We start from the raw sequence: 22,817 nt of genomic DNA, 5'->3' as shown, positions 1-22,817 counted from the left end.
AAGAGGTGGCGAAGAAGAAGAAGCCTACCACTCGGTATATTAAAAAAAAAAATCCCAACCCCCCCTACATACACAGTAGCGAGGGGGCAAACGAGATTATTGAATTCCACGAGAAGCCATCGCCTCCCGGGTGTTGGAGCCGCGATTTATGCCCCTACCACCTCTTTTGTGGCGAGAGGGTGGCTTTTTATTTTCCACGCCACCGTAATTTTTGCAAATTAGACTGCGCGTACCCTACGATTATGGCGTCTCTTTGCACACTAGGACTGAGAGAGAGAGGGGGAGGTGAGAATGAGACTTTTTACGGAAATTTTCTCGGACCGCAACATTAATTCCCAGAGTCGTAAACAAGACGGGCATGTCGATACTTTTAATAAAAATTAAATTGCGGCCGCTGTGGAAGTAACCACTTTTTGCTTTCGCCAGAGAGTACGTATATGGGTGGTTACTCGTAAGGGGGGCCCCCCACGAAGGTGCGAGGATTTACGTGGTACGCAAATGAAGGGGGAAAATTTTTCCAGACAGCTTTGGTACGTCCAAGTGCGTCGAGATATACTCATTTTGCCTGTAATATTGTTTTAAGTATCGAAAGAAGGAAATTGCATTGAATCGATCGTCAAACACTTATCTCCGCGTCGATTCTTCTTGTCACGAACGCTTAACGAATCCTCATAATCCGTCATTTTAGTCACGTCGAAAGAAAGGCTCCGAAAACGGTGAAACCAGACGTCGTCGACGAGCAAAAAAAAAAAATAAAATAAAAACAAACAAGAGTACTTTTATTTTCGTCAGTCATCGAGACGCACTCACGAACGGCGTACTAAACGTGAAAACAGCACACCCAAAAAAGACAGAACTGCACGCCTGGAGGAAAAAAAAAAAAAAAAAAAAAAAAAAGTAAAAGAGCGAATGCAACGTGCACACACAAACACCAGAAAGAATTACCACATGTCCCGAGTATACATTGCACACGTTCACCCGAGCTCCCGCATCTTGGCGCGTTTTTCAAGCGTCTCATAATTGAGCCCCCCCCCCTCACCCCACCTCTGCGTAAGCACGGAAAAAAAGGAGGAAAAAAAAAACGGCAGGCAGACTGCGTGCAGTAGCAGCGGATCGATAGCTCCGCTCCTTTTTTTTTCGGGACTCCGAAGGGTGCCGCCGTCTGTGCCGGGTGCAGCTCTCGTGTATACATGGTTTTTCAAAGGTGTTGCCTGTGCAGCATATGTGTAGTTCAGCATGACGCGGTACGCGGCGTTGGGGGGGAGGGAAAAAAAGAGAATAATGTATAACGTCACGATGCACGACTGCGTTGAGGTTCTTTTCTTTTTTGGCCCTTGGAAAAATATCATCCGAGGGCATTTTGTTGATTAGATCGATGTGATAGCTTCGTTTGATAAATCATTGCTCATGATCGATGCAGTTAATTTTCTGTCGTCATACCCTAACAATATAAAAATAAACAAAAGGTGAGGAAAGGAGGGGGGGTCCGACTACTTTTCTCCGTCGATCCCCTCCAGAGCTCGCAGCCGAAAAGAAAAAGAAAGGCGAGCCCCGCGTTGAAAAAGTATAATGTAGAACGAGGCACGAGTAGGAGGAAGGAAACAGCAGCATCCAGAAGAACGGGGTTTTCGCGCCCCTTTTTCGTAATTGCGTTTTTAATCTGATGGACCCTGAATATTCGGCAAGACTTTACAGGTTTTTTTATTTATTTATTTATTTTTTTTTTTTTCGTTCACAGCTCCCGCAAAGAGTTTTTACCTATTATAAGGAAAAAGGGTGGAACTCCAGACAGAGGGTTTTAATTAGTGAGCGGATATTTATTTCATAAAGTGTCGTAACTTGAACAGTGTCAACTGTTAATTTAAGCTGAGGTACCGAGAGTTGCAGTTTTTTAACGATATTGACAGTACGTACAAAATTTTTTTTTGCATTTCGGGCGCAAAGAGAGGGTTTAGAGTATTTTGAGTGCTTGTATAGCAGGTGAAGGGTGGAACTTTTCCACCTTAGCGCAAAAAATAAATTAAAAATTTGTGTTTACTGTAGTGAAAATTGTTTGAAACGTATAAAATATAAAATTGAGTAATGGTAAAAAAATTAAATAAGTATACAATTTTTCATTACGTTGTACATTGCATTGAAAATCATTTACTAAATGAGCTTTGAAGTGAACACAGTTATCCAAAATCACTGTTTTGATTCTTTATAAAAAGTTCAATAGAAAAAATTCATATTTTATTAAAAAAGTTATGTATACATATATGTATTGCACATCACTTCCCGCGTATTTTTTTTCCTACCGTCAAGAAAATGAAGTCAACAACATTTTATATGAATCTTTTCAAGTTTAAAATTTTTTTTAATTGCTTGTTTTGTGAGGAAAAAAAATACTGAAATAATTTTTGAAATACTTTTTCGATTACGTTTAATATTGTAACCTCTTGGTTCTTTACTTTTGCATTATCATTAATTACGTAACTACCTCCAGTCAATGTTAGGTGGAGCAGAACTGCCGTTCCCCCAATCTTTAAACCTTATCACAAGTATAGTCCTACAGGTGATAGCAAGAAAATCTACGCAAAACATAGTAGGCATGGCTGCTCCTGAGTCAGCTTTCAAGTAAAATAATAAAATAAGATGAAAAAAATTGGCTCCTGAAAATAAATGTGGAAACCTGATTCTATGAATGACAACTATGAGCTTTTATCTTGTATGTGAATGAAAAAAAAAAAAAAATCAATGTGTACAAAATATTTAAGAGCCAGCACAATAGTATTTAAATACTGTATTTCAGGGTGATGCAAGCAAGTGTAAACATTAAAATTATTAATCTAACAACAATTAACTAATTGTTTATGGCTGCTGTTTTTAGAATTGCCAAAGATTAGTCGAGAGGGAGAGCCGCAAGGACGAACAAAGGAAACAAAAAGTTTTTGGTGTGCCACCAAACCAAGTCAAGTAATTTTTTTTGTAAAATTATCATTCCACTCTCGGTATTTCTAGCTTAGAATTTTTGTAAAAAACATAGGAACAGATGATTTTACACTGTTAGTTTGCCACATAAATAAAAAAGTTTTAATTTGATTGAGTTTACTGTTTTGTCTCTTTTGCTCTCGTACATCTGCTGTCTGTCAACCGAAGCATCATGTCTTGCCTACCAAGGACCTATAACGTTTGCCCCGTCAAATAGCCTTAGTAGGCCCTCGTTTCAGGAGAAATTGGGATTTTGTTGAAAATGCTTTGAAACGTTATCATAATCGCAGAAGAAAATTTATAATTAAGCTCTACAACACATACGATTAGAGCGATATTATAAGAATGGGAATTACATGAAAATATAAAAGGAGACATCTGAACGCTAAACTCGATGAAAAAAGGGAATTAACAAAAAATGCAAATTACTTCGTACACACATACAACGCGTCGCTAACCTAATTAAAAAGCACATGCCCATCAGCGTATTAAAAACAAAGTCTTCTCGTAGAAGAAAAAAAAAAAAAAAAAAAAAAAAAAAGTAGCTTCAGTATACGAACGCAGCCAAGTGAGAAAAGAGAGGGAGGAGCGACTGACTTTTGAGAAAAAGCTCGTACATGGCTCGGAGCTGGGAGGAAGGGTTTTAATGAGCAGGGGAACCAAATTTATATGCGCTCGTTAAGAACTGATTCGTGATGGCTCGCCCGAAAATTCTCGCCCCCCCCCTTTTTTTTATTCGCGTTCTTGCGGATCTTTCACGCTCCTCTACACGGGGATGTCTCTCAATTACAATCCGAGACAGAAGGGTCCTCACTTTTCGAAAAACGAAGGTTGTTCCCGCCAGAGTGCATTTGATGGTAAGATTTAGAAAAAAAAAAAAAAAAAAAAAAACGTCAACTAAATATAACAATAACACGTCAGTAATAATAACATACAAACGAAGATACGATGAATTGTTTTAGTAACCAACAGCACCTCGTATCAAATCACGTAATTCATCCATTTCGCAACAATAACCTTAAATCAAAACATGCAAAACTTATGTAGGTAGTCATCTCGGAGCACAATTGCACCCCCGAAGATGGCAAGTAATCCCAAACACGTGCCCTTAGCTTCATTACGTTTGCGATAATCTGTTCAACTGAGCCGAAGAAATAACATTGAAACGCTTGTTTTGCCCTATTGGATCAATACCTACTGCACGTACGCAAATGTGACGCAACATGTGAAAAAAACACCCGGAGCAGAGCGAAACTCAGTCAAGTCCCGCGGGTGCGTTTTCCGGTTGATAAACCAGTCCACCTTGTTCTGATTACGTGCGATATGTACATATGTATATACCCAATGCTGCTGCTACTCGTCCACGTTTTCGAATATTCGATCGGATAAACCGTCGGCCACCCGTACAATACGCGCGAGACGTCCAGGTCGACGAAATTTTAATAAGCTCCGAAAAGGGAGGGGGGAGGCCACGAGTGAAAAATTCATTGGCTCGCTGGCAACGCGATAATGGATTTACAAGCATACGTGTGCTGTACTTAATGGGTTTGGGGTGGTTGGTTTCGCAATTTCGAGAGCGTCAGTCAAAAACGCCGTGGATTTCCGGCGTTTGTGTTTGGCTCGTTGCGGGTGATCGCGCGTTGTTGTGATAATATTCTAGTGCTCTTACGGCATTTGGGGAGGAGGGGTGAAGGTATCGGGAATTTCGAAGCGAATTTCCAATTTGGAACAATTGGATTTCAGGGAAGGAGGAGAGGGGTACCTGTCGGAATTGAATTTGAAAATTGAATGTTTTTGGCGGGCCGCTTATGCTGCTGCTGGTGGTGAAAAATAATTTCGGCACGTACAACAGTTGAGTGCGTGATGGCCAAAACGCCGGGGGTGTGGGCTTACACGTGTATTGTGTCGAGCGAGTTTGGTGAGTTTTGACGGTTTGTGGATGTTTTCCTTATTTTCGTCTCCCTGTTGATGGAGACTATTGTTAAGTTAGTTAATGCTGGATATTATCACTTTTACATTTGTGTGCTAATAAACATGAAAAAAAAAAAAGATTTAAACTTATTGAAAGGCTTTAAATGTGGAATTTTATTTTTATTTAATTGTTGTTTTTTAGTTGGCGATTATTATTTTTTTTTTGTTTCTTTGTTAAAAGTATTTTGGCCAGATCCGAAAAATACTGACAAAGGCCAGAAATGAGAATTTTCAGCTACTTTGCTCTTGTAATGTAAACGGTAATTTTATTTGCACACACCGTTGAAATACTATAAACGTATCACCACTGTATATCAAGAGAGAAGCGCAACATCGCCGAGTCATCGTGTGATAAATTGCAAATTCGCACTGCAATGGTGGAAAAACAATACATATGAGCTCACGTATGTAAACACTCTTCGATGAGTAATCGGTGCTTATTATCTCAGGGTCCAAAATGTTTTTTGTATTGCTTCTATTTTGCAAAACGAGTAATCACATTAAACACCTATGATTAAATTGGTCAAAAATAGCTGAAAAACAACTACAGTCAGCCAAAGTGGTAGCAAAAAGAAAAAGCCCTATCTGTCTTCGCAGAAGTACCAAACTACCACAGATAGGTACTGTACGAAGCACAAAGTCAAGAAAGAAAGGGAAAGAAAAAGTACCGTAAGACGTCACTCACAAGAATCTACCTCCAGCTGATTTAGAGTGAGAGAATTAGATTATCCGTCCAGGAAATTCTGATAAAAAAAAAAAAAAAAAAAAAAAAAAAATAGTACTCGCTAGGAAAGAATGGTAAAAATGTCAAGAACAGATTTTTTTGGGCCCTTTACTGACATTTTCAGCTGTTAAAAATTATTGCAATCTTTTTTTATTACGATTTCCTAGCGAGTACTATTTTTTTTCTTTTTTTTAATTAGAATTTCCTTGAAAATCAGTGGTCAAAAAGCTTATTCTATCAATCCATTTGAAAAATTTGATAAGACACGCGATTTTTAAACATGACAGAAGTGTGATCTTCCAAGCTTTCTTGCTTTGACATTGGATTAGGAAAAATTTGACATTTTACTTACCTGAATTAAATATACAGTGTTACTATTGTTATTATTGTTATTATTATTTAAATTTTAGCAGCAAGCGTGCTTACCTGATTGAAATTGATGGTGCAAGGATTGCTCACGAATACACCCCAGTGGATCATGAAATCAGTCTGAAACAAAAAAAAAAAAAACCAAATAAATCACATGTTGTAATATATTAGATATATGACATGGATATAAAACATCCAAATGTAAATATCTCCTCTTATCCAATTGACAGACCAACGAAACGTGCATTTCCTTCGTACACGCTCAAGAAACCAGCCTACTAGATGCATCAGTATTTTCCTATCAGTAGACGCTAAAAGAGAAAGAAGAAAAAAAAAAAATCACCGAGACACAAAATGGCCTTAATTTAGTTTCAATAAGCTCCTAAGATGCATCACAAGTGTATAATTATACGTATAGTAACCCGAGGGGGTGGGGGGGGCAAGTGATCCGCTCTGCGTTGGCAAACATACATCGGTACGGAGATACAGATTTAGAATGACAAAGGGAGGGGGTGGAGGAGGAGGAAGACGAAGAGGATGGTATGGGGCGCATCGAAGGAGTTAGTAGCATGTATATATACTCGAGGGAGGAGGGGATACAAACTGTTGCTTCAGCGCGAGCAGGAGGTGGAGGGATGAACTATAGGCGAACGAACAAGAGGGGGGCGCTTTGCCTCCGTGACTTAGTTTTCGGAGATTGTATAGAGCGGCAGCCAAGAGGTGGGCGGGTGGTTGCCGACCGTGTTTTGCCAGATTGCGTTTGCGAGATACCCATCGATCGGCGCTGCGAGACTGCTTTGCTATGTTATATACCACAAGTGTATTCACGTGTAGGTGGATATACCTGTGTGCGCTACACGCTTTTTTGCGCTGCCAGGACCCTACGAGTCGTAGAGGCGCGTGCAATTGTCATCCGCGTGTGTTTTGCCTGCTGCTGAATTTCTGGCTATTTTCAATCGAGTGCCGTGTACCTACACTTACGTTGAGGAATCGTTCGATATAAAGCTTGTCAATTCTAGAGTTGGTCGATAAAACAAACACTACACATTTGTATCGTTATTCTGTCAATCTTGAGTTTCGGTTTTATTGTAAAAAAAAAAAAAAAAAAAAAAAAAAAAAAAAAAAAAAAAAAAGCAAAAACAATCGATTTAACACGCTTACAGGTGTCCTGGACCACCGACAAAAAGTTTTATGTCCTGGATTTGCTTAAAGTCGTACGATTTGACGGATTACCGAAGTTTACGAAAACCAAATCATGCGAGTGATCTCAATGGACCCATTCAAGTGAGCATTCGAGCTCGTGGTGGCCAAACACGAGCGCACACTCGCTACACAACCAGAAGACCTTGAAACAGCTGCATCGAAATCGAGAGGGTAGGGCAAATATCGAGATCTTCGCGTGTGGTAGGGAAAACGCTTGGTTTTTTCTTTTCGAGCGCACTGATGAAATTCGAGTCTCACCTCACGCAGTTTACATGGGAACCCTTGCGATGGAGCGCTCTATAAAATGGATCTATAGCCAAGTTACTCTTTCATCCCTACATTTTTTTTTTTTTTTTTTTTTTGCTGACGTTGACACCTCGGTCAAAGAAAGCGCCAACTCAAAATTGCCTTCAAACGGGCGATAAATCAGAAGAATTTACTTATTCTCATATTTTGTAGTGGCTATTTCGAGGGCTATTTATCTTACTTTCAATCATCGCGTCAATCGCATACGTAAACAAAAAACTTAATCATCAAACCGAATGTGAGTAGAAAAAAATTCTTTTGAGTTAGTGATTTCTTCAATCCACAACTTGCTGAGTTAGTGCTTTTTTTTACCGGAGCGTCGACGTGCATGGATCACGAAGCCGATGCTTAACTCGTATTCTTAAAAAATTGTTTTTCTACATGAAATAAATACTATAATACCTATTAGGTGTGTCTCAAAAAAATGTCAATCCCTTGCGTTACCTTCGACTGTGTACCAGAACTTTCCATCTTTATGTCTACCGAAGCCGCCCACTTGAGAATCTTTCATTCTCTATACCCTATTGTACCCAAATGATCCCAACAATCATATATGTAATAATATAAGATTAGCAGATTTTAGAGTCAACATATACTGTCTTCAATAAAAATAACAACTCTAATTTTAAATATTCACTTTGCCAAACCATTATAACCCTTTAAACAGTTTTCTCGATTGAGAGTAAAAAAAAAAAAAAAAAAAAAAAAACTTGTGGTACATACATAATTGAGATAAATTACTGGAAGTTCTCTTTCATTACCATGAAATTCCATCGTCATGACAACAAGTATACGTTTGTTTGTGGTCTCAGCTAGAGAAGGACCAAAGGACAATGTTGAATTTAAAACGAATTACACGTACTGTTAGACAGTAATGCAAAATAAGTAAAATAAATACATGTGTATACTACACATCAAGGCACATCTAGGTGTACCTACATGCATCATATTGTGCGTAAATACAAAAAATAATGTCTTTATGGAAGAGAAACAGAGTATCGCGTAGGTTGGTTATGTGCCATAGGTGAACACCCTTTAAATCTAACACCAATTTAACGCATTGAAAAGTAAACAACGAGCACAAAAATAGGCCAAGACGAATGCTTCGGTGCTATAAACCAATCTGGCATGGAGCGTAAGACTAAATATCGCGTGATTAATTAAAATTCACGAACGATAACCTAACCAGGACGACAGCCTCGTCGTTGTAGAGGTAGAGACAGAGAGAGAGAGAGAGAGAGAGGTGAACGACACTTTTATCTGACTCGCAATTTAAGACCACGTATATATATATATATATATATATATATATATATATATATATATATATAAACACTGAAATATTATCAACGTGTGTATATTAATTTACACAAACGAGAGCGATAAAACGGCTGATATCTGTGTAAAAGGTGTGTGTGCGCGTGCACACACAGGCTTCTTACCAAAGTGAGTATCAGCAAGAAGGCCAATGACTCGCGTTTCGGAAAACTCAATCAGAGCGCATTATTCACGCCTTTCATGTATGAAAGATTTTCGATATCTTTCCAACTGCAAATACAAATTATGTGCTTACCACGTTGGACGTCAAAAACCTCGATAAGCAATATAAACTTTAAAAAGCAATGCACTCTCAACGCGCACACGTCGATTTTTTCATTCGGGCGCTCGTTTATTCCCCGATGCGTTTGACAAATTAATCTTCGAGCCTTAGATTATCTGTTTGCACGTTAAATTAATATGATACTTCGAAATTATACAGTGACCAGGCCGAGTTATCTATTTCCAATTATAAATGTACAGTGAGCGAACTACGGAGCTACCAAAAAAAGCACACCAAAGCAGCCAAATGTCCAAAAGAAGTAAGAAAAAAAGGTGTCTCTAATGACGGGAAAAGAAAGAAATAGAGAAAAGCGCAACTTGTTCGTAGGGGTCGGTGTTCGGCACAAGTAGGGGAGGGATAAAACAGAGTAACGACGAAACGCACTTAATGTGGAGAGATTTTTTTGGAACTGAAAGGATCATTGAAGAAAAGGAAGATGGACTGACGCTCGGTGGTGTAGGGCGACGCTGATGGATAAGGAGATACAGGGGGAGGGAAGGGGTTGTGATCGCCGATGGTTTGAGCGAATCCTTCGTTAAAAAAAAAATAAGGAATTCGAGAGATAGGGAGGTAGAAGTAACAGAATATGCTCGACCAGAGATGAAAAAGAAGAAGTTGTAGGGGTAAATGATACACATACGCGTAATGCAAGGGAGCAGCGCCTAATTTGTCCTTGACGCGATTTTTTTTCGTTTTGAGAGCACACTCTATTTCTAGGTTTTTCGAGAGGCTGATACTTTGAGTTTTTCGAGGTTCTTATTTATTTGTTTATTCATGTTTTGCGTGTGTGTTTATACGTTTGCAGAGAACCAAGCTACATTTATGTTCTGGTGCTTTGGATTTTAGCGATATTTTTCCTCAAGGAGTTTTTTTCCTCTTCAGGGGGAATCCCCATAAATCAATAAAGTTTCTTACCCGACCGATCGCGTTGCTATTTTTTCGACACAACAAGATTATCCCCAAATGTCCAGAGTATTTGAAATGCGGAAACTAAACATATAGAGCATAATATATACACGTGTAATGTCATTACATACGTGACCTGGTAAGGTAAAGATTCCAAAGCTGGTGTAGCTGGTACACAAATCCGTCTCTTATACTTCATTACCATTTCTTGGGGATAAATTTCTTGTTACTTTTCACACACATGTTAAGCAAAATATTTAAACGTACTAATTAACGTTTGACAATTACGTATGGCCCAATTGGATGAGGGGGGCACTGCAGGTGTGATGTTAGCTGTGCCTGATTTATACATAGTACAATGTGGTTCTTAGTAATTGCTGTTGGCAAAACAACTCTACCACACGAAAAAAGACATCCCAACGCTTTCTTAGTTTTATTGTAGACAAGTGTAGGTATTGCCTTTTACCGTATCAGATTCCACGTATACCTGTTGCAAGGATATAACGCACTCCATAGATTTCCGGTTTCCAGATTTGTCAGCCCTCAAAAATAATCTTTAAGACATTTCTCTAATTTGTGGAAAAAAGAAAAAAAAAGAATTATTTCATCCAATCAATAACCCACTCTACCGTAGTATGTGATCATAAGCACCGCATTTCGAATTGAGTGCTGCGGCTGATGGTCTTGGTTGCACAATCTTTTCCCCGAACTTGTCTGCAACACAATGTCTTGCATTTAATTAGAATTTCAACAAACTGCCCCTCCCTCCAATTCCCCTCTAGACCTCACTTCCAGTCCTCCCTGTTCACAAGCTAAAGGAGCACCGAAAGAAAAGTGGGGACGAAGGGAAGAAAAGCGGAGCGTGAAAGGGGAAGCCGGCCTAACGATTTTTTTCCTCCTCTGGCCGCTCCTTCTTTATTTCGCCAGTGGTACTTCGCGAAGGTGAATCTGGAGCATAGGACGTTCAGAAAGGTGCTCGGGATTTATGACTACGTGCACTACTGGCACTGCAATCGTAGTTAATGGTTTGGGGTAAAAAAGTAGTTTTTATGTAGCTGCTTAAATAATATTTACAAATCTGTCTGACCGAGAAAAATTGTCCCACCTGGTGGTCGGATTAAGAAGTTTTCTACGCTTCAATTGCATCGCCAGTGCCCTCAAATTGAGCTTGGACATTTGGTCATCTGGATAATTGATAACTCCTTCGTTTCAATTTATTGTTTTGTATGTTTTTAACGTTTGATGATACGGAGGTCAAGTATAGTGAGCAAAGTTTATGATTTTTAACACCCACCAAAATGACTTGAATGAATGGAAAATTTTTTTTTTCATCACTTCGATTAATTTATTTTTTCTCTCGTGTAATAAGTATTACAGAGACACGCATTCTGATATAAATTAGATTGTTTATTCGTATCCCACCCTAGTTCGAATAGATAACAAAAGCATCTCGTTGATCTTGAAAACACTTTTTGTTCACCTTCATGTAGCCAAAGTTAATCAAGTGCAACACGACATTCGACACAACCAATCAAGGCGTGTTAACGATGTGTATTAAAAGAAATTTGAAAATTTCTGCAATATTAAAAAAAAAAAAAAAAAAAAAAAAAAAAAAAAAAAAACTTCATGCCGCAATCACACCAGTATCCTTCAAACGGAAAAAAATGAGATTTCTAACCCTCCCAACCGTCAAACACACGCTTAGGAGGGAATTGATCCAAGAAGCATCAGTCCCTCGCTGCGCGTTAACCCACCAAGGAATCCCCGGGAGAGAAGCCAATCGGCCTAATGGCAGCAATCGATCGATGAATCCTGCTATCGCTAAATTTTGCAAAAAAAAGCCTTCTCTTGTATAAATAAAGAAGAAGAAGAGGAAAAAAAGGTCACATCAAGCCTGTCTTGCTCGCGGTGAGGTGAGAGGGGGGGAGGGATAAGAGACAAATTTTTCCAACCAAAATTACATCCTATACGTACACTCGAGCAATCATCTTCTCTAGCAGTCAGTCGATGCGTTATTACGTCCACGTATATAGGACACGGGAGAGAGGAAACGTAAGGAAATTGACAGGCTTGACGTCGTCATTGTCTCTCGCACACTGGGCACACCCACATAAACGGCGCGAAATCGATTTCGGCTGCACAAGCCCAGCACATAATAATACGTGGTGGTGCGAACGTATACGTAGGTGTACACAAGCGCCTATATGATAGATGAGCAACGTACATGTGCATACACATACACATGCCCACGTGTATGCGTGTACATGTGCGTGACCGAATTATCAATAGCTAGGATCAAATGCATTTGGAGCGCGTGTACGGTGTGTGTATACCGGTGTACCGAGAGTCGCTGCGAATAATCGAACGTGTGCGCGTATTACGGGGTTATTGTTAAGCGCACGTGTGTGTGGGTGCGGTGAAAAAAGAGAGAGAGAGATGTGTAGGTATCAAACATCTTGGCACACGCGTTTCCTGGGTGTCTTTAATGTACGTGGGAACGAAAAAAATTAATTCGTTGTTGTGCACTTAAGCGGTTTGAGTCAGTGGTATTTGCTCGCAAAGTGCGACGAAATATTTTTTTGTCTCTGTTCAGTTTTGTACCTGAATATTTGCCGACAAACCTTTTCTAAATTCAAATTGCGTCACGTTTGTTATTCTTGTATTAAAGTTGAAGTAATTTTCCGATCATACGCCTTTATCATCGCGTACATTTGCAATGCCCAAGAGACCGTTTTACCTTTACTCTTGTACCTTTATTTATCAATGTACTAGAATTTCTACTTTAACTTTTGTCTCTATAAATATTGCTCTGCGAGCATAGTATGTTAGTTAGCGCGCCGCGGCGGCAGAGAAAGCTTCTCTCCGCTTGCCTTCACTTGAGCACATTTTCATAATTTAAGCACTGTAAATATATTGTAAATATTTTTATTGCACATTTGCGTTATATTTATTTTCCGCCGTAAACCACTTCCACCTCTACACGACTGAACTGGATTGGGAGCAGCATAAAACCCCTTCCCTCGTGAACAGTCTCATTAATTGATGAATCGATTTTACTTTAGTTTGGTGGGTGATGACTAATATGGTAATTTTCGAATGATTAGCCATACTAATATGTTGGTCCGGTACAACTGTTAGGCTTACAAGTAGCGTATACGTGGATTGAGGTAAAATTTTACAAGTTCCTTGTTGTTCGGTAGTATAAAACTTTCTATAAACGTACCCTATTTTAATACCTTATCATTACATATCTGTACTTCGATTGTTTTAATAAATGCTAAAAAATAATAATTTTAAACTAAAACTTCTATTAAAGAGGAGAAGGATGAAGACTGTATTATCATTTTTTGAATAACCAAACAGTTTGTTATCAAAAATAAAGTCGATGCCATACCCGTGTGATCGATCAAATTAATAATTTTGTTACGGCTGAAGTACTCGTACGTCAGCTAAACAACAATTTCACGTTTAATATTTTATTGGGATATTTTATATATTAATAAACGTTAGGCTCCCTTTAATCTTGTTTTCATGCCATATGCATTATGAAATAGCGAATAATATTAATGATCTCGAACATCATAGTCGCATTTGTTGAGATTTTGTATTATTTTGAATTCCATGATTTTTCACGTATTATTAAAATAGACCCCAAGAAAAAGTGACAACTACTCTATGGGATTAACCATTCAAATGAGAAAATCGGTACGAGTGAATAATCGAACTAGCAGCAGGGGGAACAGCACAATCAAACCCATTTCCAGCAACACCATCATATGGATACAAATTGTAATCGAGTCGCCTGTATCTTTCGATCACATCGAAAATACGACCAATCGGCCCACATTTAGGCGCCAACCGGTTTCCTCGACTCTCTCACTCGCCGTATTAACACGTGCATGGACTTATTGCGGAAAATCGTTGCACACAGCGCCGGGGAGGGCTCGTAGCTATATAATATACTCTGGTATCCCTAAGCGCGTGGATGCACGTGTGTGCACAAATACCTGGCGCTTGGCTGGAAATTCAGCAAACTTGTTTCGGAGACACTCTCAGGGTAGTCAACTACGGTGGCGAAGCTCGCAATTTGAAATTAGCCTCGCTTATATATACGTGTACGTGTGCGTTTGGTAACTACTGCGATGAGTTGTTGCTAGTCGCTCTCCGAATGTTTCACCATCTGCTGGAAGAGATTTTACTCGCGCGTATTAATTATAGTTGACTTGCGCGATAATCATTCGTTGTTCGGTTGAGGAAAGGTTTTAGACTTGGGTACGCGTGCTCACATTGGTTTTCATGAAAAAACGTTGAAAATTTGGAATAAGTCGTCGAAGACTATTTCCATGTGTATTTGTTTGAGCAAATACTTCTTGGGATTCAATTTGCTTTCATGTTTTATGGCACCACACTAACAAAACTTTTTTTCTGTACAATACAGTGTATGTTATTTGTAGATCCAAACAATGACTTGGGTATTTTTTATAAATTTTTGTATGAGTTGTGTTTTTTTCGTAAAGTAGATAACTGCACAAATATTATTCAATCGCATATTTTAGTACTAAACATGAATTTGAATTATTTTATCAATAATAACATAGACAGGTGTGTGATTCTCTCCAAAAAAATTGAATTTTACAGCAAAAAGCGACGTGCTTTGAATGGTATTTTTATTAATAAACATGGCAAAATCACACAAGAAACAATTTATTGAATTAAAAAAAACCTTAATTTTTCGATAAATGCAATGAAAATTAATTTTGAATGTTTTTTCTTTCTTAAATATTGATGCCAGTATTTGGTACAATATTTTTCGCTTACTGTTGAATTACTGACAGTGATTCGGTAAGGTACAGCAATCTAACCTAACAAAGTCATCAACCACTAAAGCCTCTTGCTCTGTATTTGTCTTGGCCTTCTGAAGATTTTTTTTTAATCAGTAAACAAAAAGAAGAGAATAACTAAAACTCCATCAGTTATATTAGGTCCTCTGTGGCAAAAAATCAGTAAAGAAAAAAAAAATAAAGTTGTTAAATTGGAAACTGCAGCAGAAAAAAAATGAGATTAGAGCAAACAAAAATGTTACAAATAAAAAAAGAAAACGACAAATTAATCAAGCAAGAAAAAAATTTTATAAAACAACAAACTAGAATCGAAAAAGAAAAGGCCAAACTTGTTGCACACCAAAACAAAATTAATGAAATTGAACAAAAATAAATCCCAAGAAGAAATTTAAGAGAAGATAAAATTACAAAAAGATTTGTAGAACCAAATAAGATAATTGCGAATAAAATTAAAACACATTGATAGCTAAATCTTATTATTTTTTTTCAATTATCATAGATTTTATTAGATTAGGTAGATTTTATTGTGATTTTACGTGATAAGGGTTAAAAATTATATTTGCCGGTATTACACGGTCAGTAATTCAAATTTAGACAGTATTGGGGGGCCAGTAATACGTGCATGGTGTCAGTAATAGGAGCATGTTGACTGTTCACAAAAATATTTATTATTAATAATATGATCTTATTTATGTCCATTAAAAAAATCATTTCTTGTTTGTTATTAAATAAAGTTAACAATAAAAAAAAATGTATTAGATTGATACATTTTTCTTTTTCATACTGTACATTAAAGTAGCCTATATAAGTCAAAAAAGTGCCAGTAATACACCCACAGTTACCCTACCTACTTTCTTTTTGCTACGATTAATTTTTTCTCGTTTATTATAATTGAATGTATACGCAATTTATACATCAACTTCAAAATTAATCTATAATTGATTAAAAATCCGGGTGCTACAACACCCTCCTCGACTAATTAAGAAATCCAGAAGTACATCAATTACATTATTTTACAGACACAAAATTAATTAGTAAATTATGGGTGGCCACTTCGCTTCTCAAGCAGCTTGCTATATTAGAAGGGCGAATTCTACGCAGCTATATACATACACATATACATATACATGTAAATGTAAGCGCTACACCACGCTGCTGCCGCGAACTCAACGAAATATTCAATTACAGAAATCTGCTACGCCACTTTTATACTCCGTCTCTCTTTTCTGATTTTAATCACCATTACCCCATCTGAAAAATTTTACTGGTCGTACAAAAGACAAGTTGGTAATGTTTAACACCGACTGAAGTATCGATTGCACTGAAAATATTTGGAAGTACAAAAAAAATCAGCGTATCTAAAAAAAAAGGCATCATCAAGATGACGGGGCGAATGAACCCTGCACACCCTCGCAAGCTCCGAAAAAGCTCGCTCGTAAAAAGAGACTCGGATGAGAGGTGGTAGTGGTGGTGGTTGGACCGGGTCACAAAAAAGCGAGGGGGTGGGCGCAGGTGGGTGAAGGGACGATGCTCCTGGGGAGGGGGAGGGGGGGGGTCGACGTTGGCCGGCAGGAAGGAGGCTCCGAGAGCAGCAGGTGGAAAGGACGGGAGGAGGAGCCGGAGGGAAGGAGAGCGGGTGCGCCGAGAGGAAAAGAGAGAGAGAAAGAGGACGGATGAAAGGACGCTTACCAGCTACTACCTATTGATCGCCGATTCTTTTTCTCCTGTTGCATATTAGGCGCCGCTCTCTGTCTTTCTCTTGATTTCTTCGTCCCTCTCGCGGTGGCTCTCCCGTTCGGCGTTGCCGCGTCGCCTCCTTCCCGTATCCATATTGCGTATTCGCTTCGTGTGGTAATCTGAATAAGCACCACCGATAGGGGAAAAAATTTGCCACACCAACTCACAAAATATGGGAAAAGCTTTCTTTTCATTACGAGTTCGCAATAAAAGTTTTTCTTTTTAATTAAAAGCAATACCGAGGGTTAAAATAATGATCTCGTTGGTCAAACATACATCATTGGTGGAAAAAAATAATAAAAAAATAAATAAAAGATTACAGTCAAAGGTTACGTATTACCCCTGTAGGTGGCGCTATTTTAAATCGCTTCGCGAAGCAAATAGGTACATACAATCGAAAGATGGGGCCATTTCACACAGTGTGGGTTTGTGTGCAAGTGCGTAAGACGTGAGCAGCCCATCCCTACTGCTATTTCTCCTCTCCGCGACGATGACGACGACGGCGACGAAGTAAAGCTGGCTCTCCTCTACTTTTTCCCTTCCCCCACCCTGTGTGGTGCTAGACGGAAACGGAGACGCATCTCCTCTTCCCGGCTACTTCGTCGGCTTGTATATATAATACACGCACAGACAGTGTTTCATTTCGTGCATTAACTCATTTCATCTGAGTGTGGGTAAAAGTGTCAGGGTTCGGGTGTTACACCTCCCTCGCTTACGCTATCGCTTGTTATGACTTGACGGCATGAAAATCTTTTACTGTTTTTTCTGTACGAGGGTGTATGTGTCAACTACAGACCTATAGGGGTGAAAGGGCGGAAGGTTGTGTGCATGGTCAATTTGGAGAACTGAGATTTTTTTCGTAAAATTTTTTTTATTGTTATTTTAGACTTTTTTTCTTGAGTTTAATGACGGGGGTTACGAGGACGAATCTGGTTGATTTTTTTTTTTTTTTTTTTTTTTTTTTCAAGTTTCGCTTTTTTTCCTTGAAAATTGTATACTTTAACGTGACTGACAATTTGATTTGCGCGACGAGATTCTTATGGCAAGTACGATATGTAAATTTCGACGAAGCTCTGGAAGCTGTATAAGATAAAAAAAACTGGACACTTGTTAGAATAGAGATAAATTGGACTAATGAAATTTATAAAGAGTAGCGTCTCCCTTGCGGGGTTGACATTGCATCATGTCTATTCACCTGTATACTTTCAATGGCTACAATTAGATGATAAAAATTTAACACACCAAATCTCAATTAAAACGTACTTGGGATTAATTGTGTACCACAACAAAAATTTTTTTTGAAATATTGCAAGTATCATTTAATTGGTATTTTTTCTCAGCTTGTAAATTACAAAAAAAATTTACTGTCCAAGCAATACATGATAAAGAGTCTAAAAAGATTTTTTTCCTACTTTCAGCGTTTTTTTACTTTTGAACGTTTAATGTTTGGCACATGAACGCCATCCACCCAGGGTTACCCTACGGACCGCAAAACAGCCTTGCCGGCTTCTGTGACGCAAACTGTTGTTATTTATTTATTTATTTTTATAAATTTATAAATAATACAAGATGAATGCTTAGATTTAACTACTAAATAGCAATAAACAGTCCTTTTTGCAACATAAAAAATCAACATAATCATATCACAACAAAAAGCAGTGTAATATTTATCCAACATTCTATAAATTTGCTTCTCTCTCCCAAACCAAAACACCTTACGTTGAGGAGCATCAGTTTTTTACCACGTGAACAATAAAAGCCAGCCAACCGACCCCGACATATAATCACTCGGCAAATTAGTTTCCCTCACTCGAATTAAATTAATAAAGCCTTCGCGCTTGCCCTCCCGCACTGAATTTAAAATATATAGAGCAGAGAGGGTGCACATGTTTTCGTTCCCCCTTTTTTTGGGTGAGGGGGGGGAAGCACACACGAACCGACGTATAGTAAAGCTTAATGCGATTCGTCATGCCTCGAAAATCCATGCAAGCCGAGCTTTTCCTCCTCCCAACCCCTCTTTCTCTCGTATTCGCGGTCAACTTGTTGCAGCAGCACACGCCGACTCACTCCCCCCCCTGCCTTCTCATCCTCCTTTCCTCTCCACCAAAGAGTGAAACGAGTCAGCCTTCAAGCTGTGTATACGTATACGTGCAATCGACGCAGGAATGCCACTGTCGGATATGGTACCAATGCCTAATGTACTCGGCAAAAATCGAGATTTTTTAATAGTACGTCAAAGTTATGAAAGCGATGATGGGACACATTTGACTAGTTTTACTATTTTGGTTTTTGTACGATGGGTTTTTTTTTTCTGGTACAGAAGAGCGTGGAAAATCGATTTTAACAAAGTTCTTGGATGATGAGTTCTACTGAACATTCCTATTTGTTTTTATAGTCATTATCGTCACATTCTCGTGCAGTTGGCACGTAAAAATGTTACTCACATCCTATAAAAAGTGGGACTAGTTTTAATGGTTTTCTTTTTCTTTTTCATAATTACGATACGGCACTAATCTCGATGCAATTAGTGAAATTACTTTTCTAACCCCTTTAATTTCCGATAATAGCGTGCCCAGGTATGATTTACTCCTCCAGAGTCCGGGAGGCGCTAAGTTCGCGTGGGTAATTAAAAAATTATCAGCTCCCCGCGATCATCGTACTTGCGCTTACAACATATACACACACACATACGGCTCTTTAAGTGAATTAAATAACAAAACACGCTCGTTAGTGTGGAAAATTAAATTTTTCCCTACCTCTTTTTTTTTTAATTTAATTTAAATATACCACGTTCTCGATGACACTTGGGCTAAACGTGTCGTAAGAAAAACATTAACCACGGCGTAAACACATTAGGCATTATTAATGTTGAGGTATCGCTAAAGTGCAAGGAAAAAAAAAATGTTTTTCATCAAGCTAACGCGCACATTTAACGTATTATATTTTTTTTTTATTTTTCAGATACGCTTGGACTGCGCTCCTGAAAGTGCCGCGCGTCAGAAGGTACCCTTCGTCATCCCCGCGAGCAACGACGGCTCGTCCGTGGCCTGTGGAATCGAAGGGTCGCCGTGGTATTTGAAGAGGCCACTTTCCGTAGAAAGATACTCCAGGTCGAAACAGCTCGTGGGGAAAGTGGAGGTTAGTAATTTTTAGAAATTGTGATAAAGTAGAAACAGCCGAGTTTGGGCGGACGTGACAGTGATTAGATGGAGTGATGGGAGTTATTGCAAAAGTTAAGATTTATTTTAAATGATGTTTCCATGTTTTTGTTGTTTACTAATCTTTTCGTGATTAAAAGTGCATTGTATGAAGTAGTCAATTTTTTACTCAAGACCTCGCAAAGATAATTTCTGTGCTAAATATAAATAAAAGTCAAAGTATGACATTGGGATCAATTGATTCATGTCACGGTAAAGGTAGCCAATGATTTTTCCTCAAAGTTTGAACAAGCTTCACTGATAAATTTGAAAAATAAGTCATCTTGAGGCTTTGGGACTTAAAGTTGACGTATGTTAGGTAAACGTGCACATCATGAACTCCTTCTCAAGATATTTGTAGTAAAAATCAAACATTTATCGTATAAGGACAATTGATAATACGTCACACATTGATATTAGTTTTTTTTTTTTTTTTTTTTTTTTTTTTTTTTATCAACGAAATAATATTTCTAATAAAGTTGACAAAGGATTATGTACATAGATATTGAACGAAGAATGGTCAGAGTTACAATTCGTTAGTAATTATGATTTTGACAGTGTTTACCATGATATAGTGACGCTAGAATTATTTTTTTTGTTAACTGATAAGAACTTTCAAGAATTGTTGTGTATTTGTAAATGACAAAAGTGAAAAAAGAACCTCTGGCTAATTGACTAATGAGTTTAAGAACTACCCTTCCCACTTCACTTTTTTTTTTTTTTTTTTTTTTTTAGTGACAAACAACTATGTTACAACAATAATTATGAATAACATAAACAATAAAGTTTAAATAATTCCGCACATCAATTTTTAAAAAAGTTTTTTTTGGTACTCGTACGCAATAGATTTAAATAAAAACAATGTGGTTAATTTCTCAAATGATACTATTTTGGAAGAATCCCACTAGTGGACTATATCCTACGATAGTAATGGCGTAATTGACGACATGCCGAACTTTAATGCCCAATGACAGGTAAGGACGGAGAGTACGCGACTGGCGTGAATATCTACCCCCGTGGACATCGGTGGTGCACGGGTGAGCCCTCGACACAATCACACCGGCCGGGGGACAGCCCAATCCTTAAGATGTGATTTTAAAAATGGCGGATTGTCCCTATGCCCGCTGCATACAGGAACGGAAACACATACGCCGTGAGCTGCTGCGATGGACAAAGAACATGGTCTTCGTAGTCGGTGAGTTCGAATTCCGTTTTTTTTTTTTTTTTTCTCTGAATAAAACCTCTCGGAATACTTATCTGTTCCACCATCGAGCTATAGAAACCAAAATATATCAACGCCCAGCTGGAAAAGGGTCACATCACAAACTCGTTTTTATTCCAATTTTTGTAAAAATCACGCAAAACTTCAGCTACCCCCTCGGGCGCGTGACAATTTATATCACCGTCCGATCATCCAAGAGTCTCAAATATATAAGTTGTTTTCTGGCAACGTACGAAAAGAAAAAGTCTCTTCAAATAAGCAATACCCCGCGAACAACGAAAAAAGGTTCACCGTCAGCCATCCCCTCGAGGAACCCCTACACACAAGCCATGGACGTCGAGTTGAAATTCTAGAGGCGCGCAAATAAAAATCTCGTTAGCAGCGAATCGAGCTGAGTGAAAAAAGAGGAAGGAGGAGGGAGGGGAGGGCGGAGAAGTAGCCAATTCTTAACCTCGGGCGCGGACACACACGGACGTGGGTATTGCACGCGGTGGTGGTAGTAGTGCAGCGGTGGCGGAGGAAATCTGGGTCATTCGATTCATTGCATTAGGTTCTTTTCGTCCGCGACGTCGAGTCGCCTCGCTTTTGCCCACCTCCGCCTCCTCTTCCTCCCTCGAGCATTACTTGGTACGTATAGCACGACGGTAGACTGGCTCCAGGCGCCGCGATGTTTTATTGATTTTTCTCCGACGCTGCTGCAGCTGAGCTTCGCCGCTCCTCTATACTTACTTTACCGATGGCTACGTACACGTGTGTATACATGTATAATATCATTTCGTTGGTCCGTTTTCTTTCCTTCGCGTCTCTCTCTCGTGTTTTTTTTTTGTTTGTTTTTTTTTGTTCAATCTTTATTTTGATGCTTTGGGAGAGCTGTTTTCGATTGGACCCGAGTTATACCCGTAAACCCATGGGTTCTGATGTACGTGTACAGTATACGTGTATGTATACATGCTTCAAAGATATTTCTTTCCATGGGACATGTCAGGGTACTTTCACTGTAACGGCAAACGAATGAAATTTTGTGAGAAATGTATGGTTGTCACAAGTTTCGACGAACTCTACTATCTATACTTTTTTTATAGGTATACGTACTTTTAATATTAATGCTTCCAGCCCCCCCTTTTTCACGAGAGTATATCAGAATGAAAAAAAAAAATAAATAAATAAATAAATAGTAAAAGTAAGGGCACCCTTATACACGTAAATCCGAATGATGATTGATTTTCGTCTAAGAACGAGAAACGTATAGTCAAAGTGTAGCAAACCACGGTTTGGATGATCAACCCCTTGCTACTACACGCGTGCAACAGTACACATCAAAAGCTCGTTTACTCAGACACGGGGGGTGTGGGTGAAAAGTAAAACGCAGAGACCATGCGAGCAGCATCACGTACGAGCTCTAGGCCCAGCTTTTATGGTCGAGGAAGAGGAGAGCACTCCCTTTAAAAATCCGGGGCCATCTCCCTTTTAACGTTAGAATGAAAAAGAAATAGCCCCCCCCCTTCGTCTGCAGCGCGTCTGCTGATTCTCGCATGAGCTTTTTGGACGGAGGTACAAAGAGTACGAGTGGGGGATGTTTGCCGGCGTCTCATTTTTTTCGAGGGATTTTTAAAACTTTATCCTTTTTAATGACCCCATCCCTCTCGGCAAGCGAAAAAATACAACTTGTGGATCGCTAAGGGCAGGGCTGAGTCGAGTGTGATAGGAATCCCACGGAAAAGTTAATTGAAAAACATTGTTGTGTCCTTTTTGCCTGGCATATTCAGGCTCT

The 22,817-nt window shown here is 38.8% G+C and overlaps 1 protein-coding gene across 1 annotated transcript in view; it reads left to right on the top strand.

The window, feature by feature from the left end:
• Eip93F (Ecdysone-induced protein 93F) overlaps window positions 1-22,817 on the top strand; it is a 90,398-nt gene that overhangs the window by 16,651 nt on the left and 50,930 nt on the right. The window contains exons 2-3 of the mRNA XM_089590599.1: window positions 19,589-19,765; window positions 20,799-21,019. Of these exons, the coding sequence (XP_089446725.1) occupies window positions 20,926-21,019 (94 nt within the window). The 5' untranslated portion in view covers window positions 19,589-19,765; window positions 20,799-20,925. The remainder of the gene's footprint in view (window positions 1-19,588; window positions 19,766-20,798; window positions 21,020-22,817) is intronic.

The sequence above is a fragment of the Copidosoma floridanum genome, unplaced genomic scaffold (genome assembly GCF_036245765.1).
Source record: "Copidosoma floridanum isolate Cflo_tuat_1 unplaced genomic scaffold, Cflo_Japanese_pri ptg000012l, whole genome shotgun sequence".
Lineage (NCBI taxonomy): Eukaryota > Metazoa > Arthropoda > Insecta > Hymenoptera > Encyrtidae > Copidosoma > Copidosoma floridanum.
Note: the sequence above shows the minus strand (reverse complement) of the source record. Positions and strands in the feature narration are given on the sequence as shown.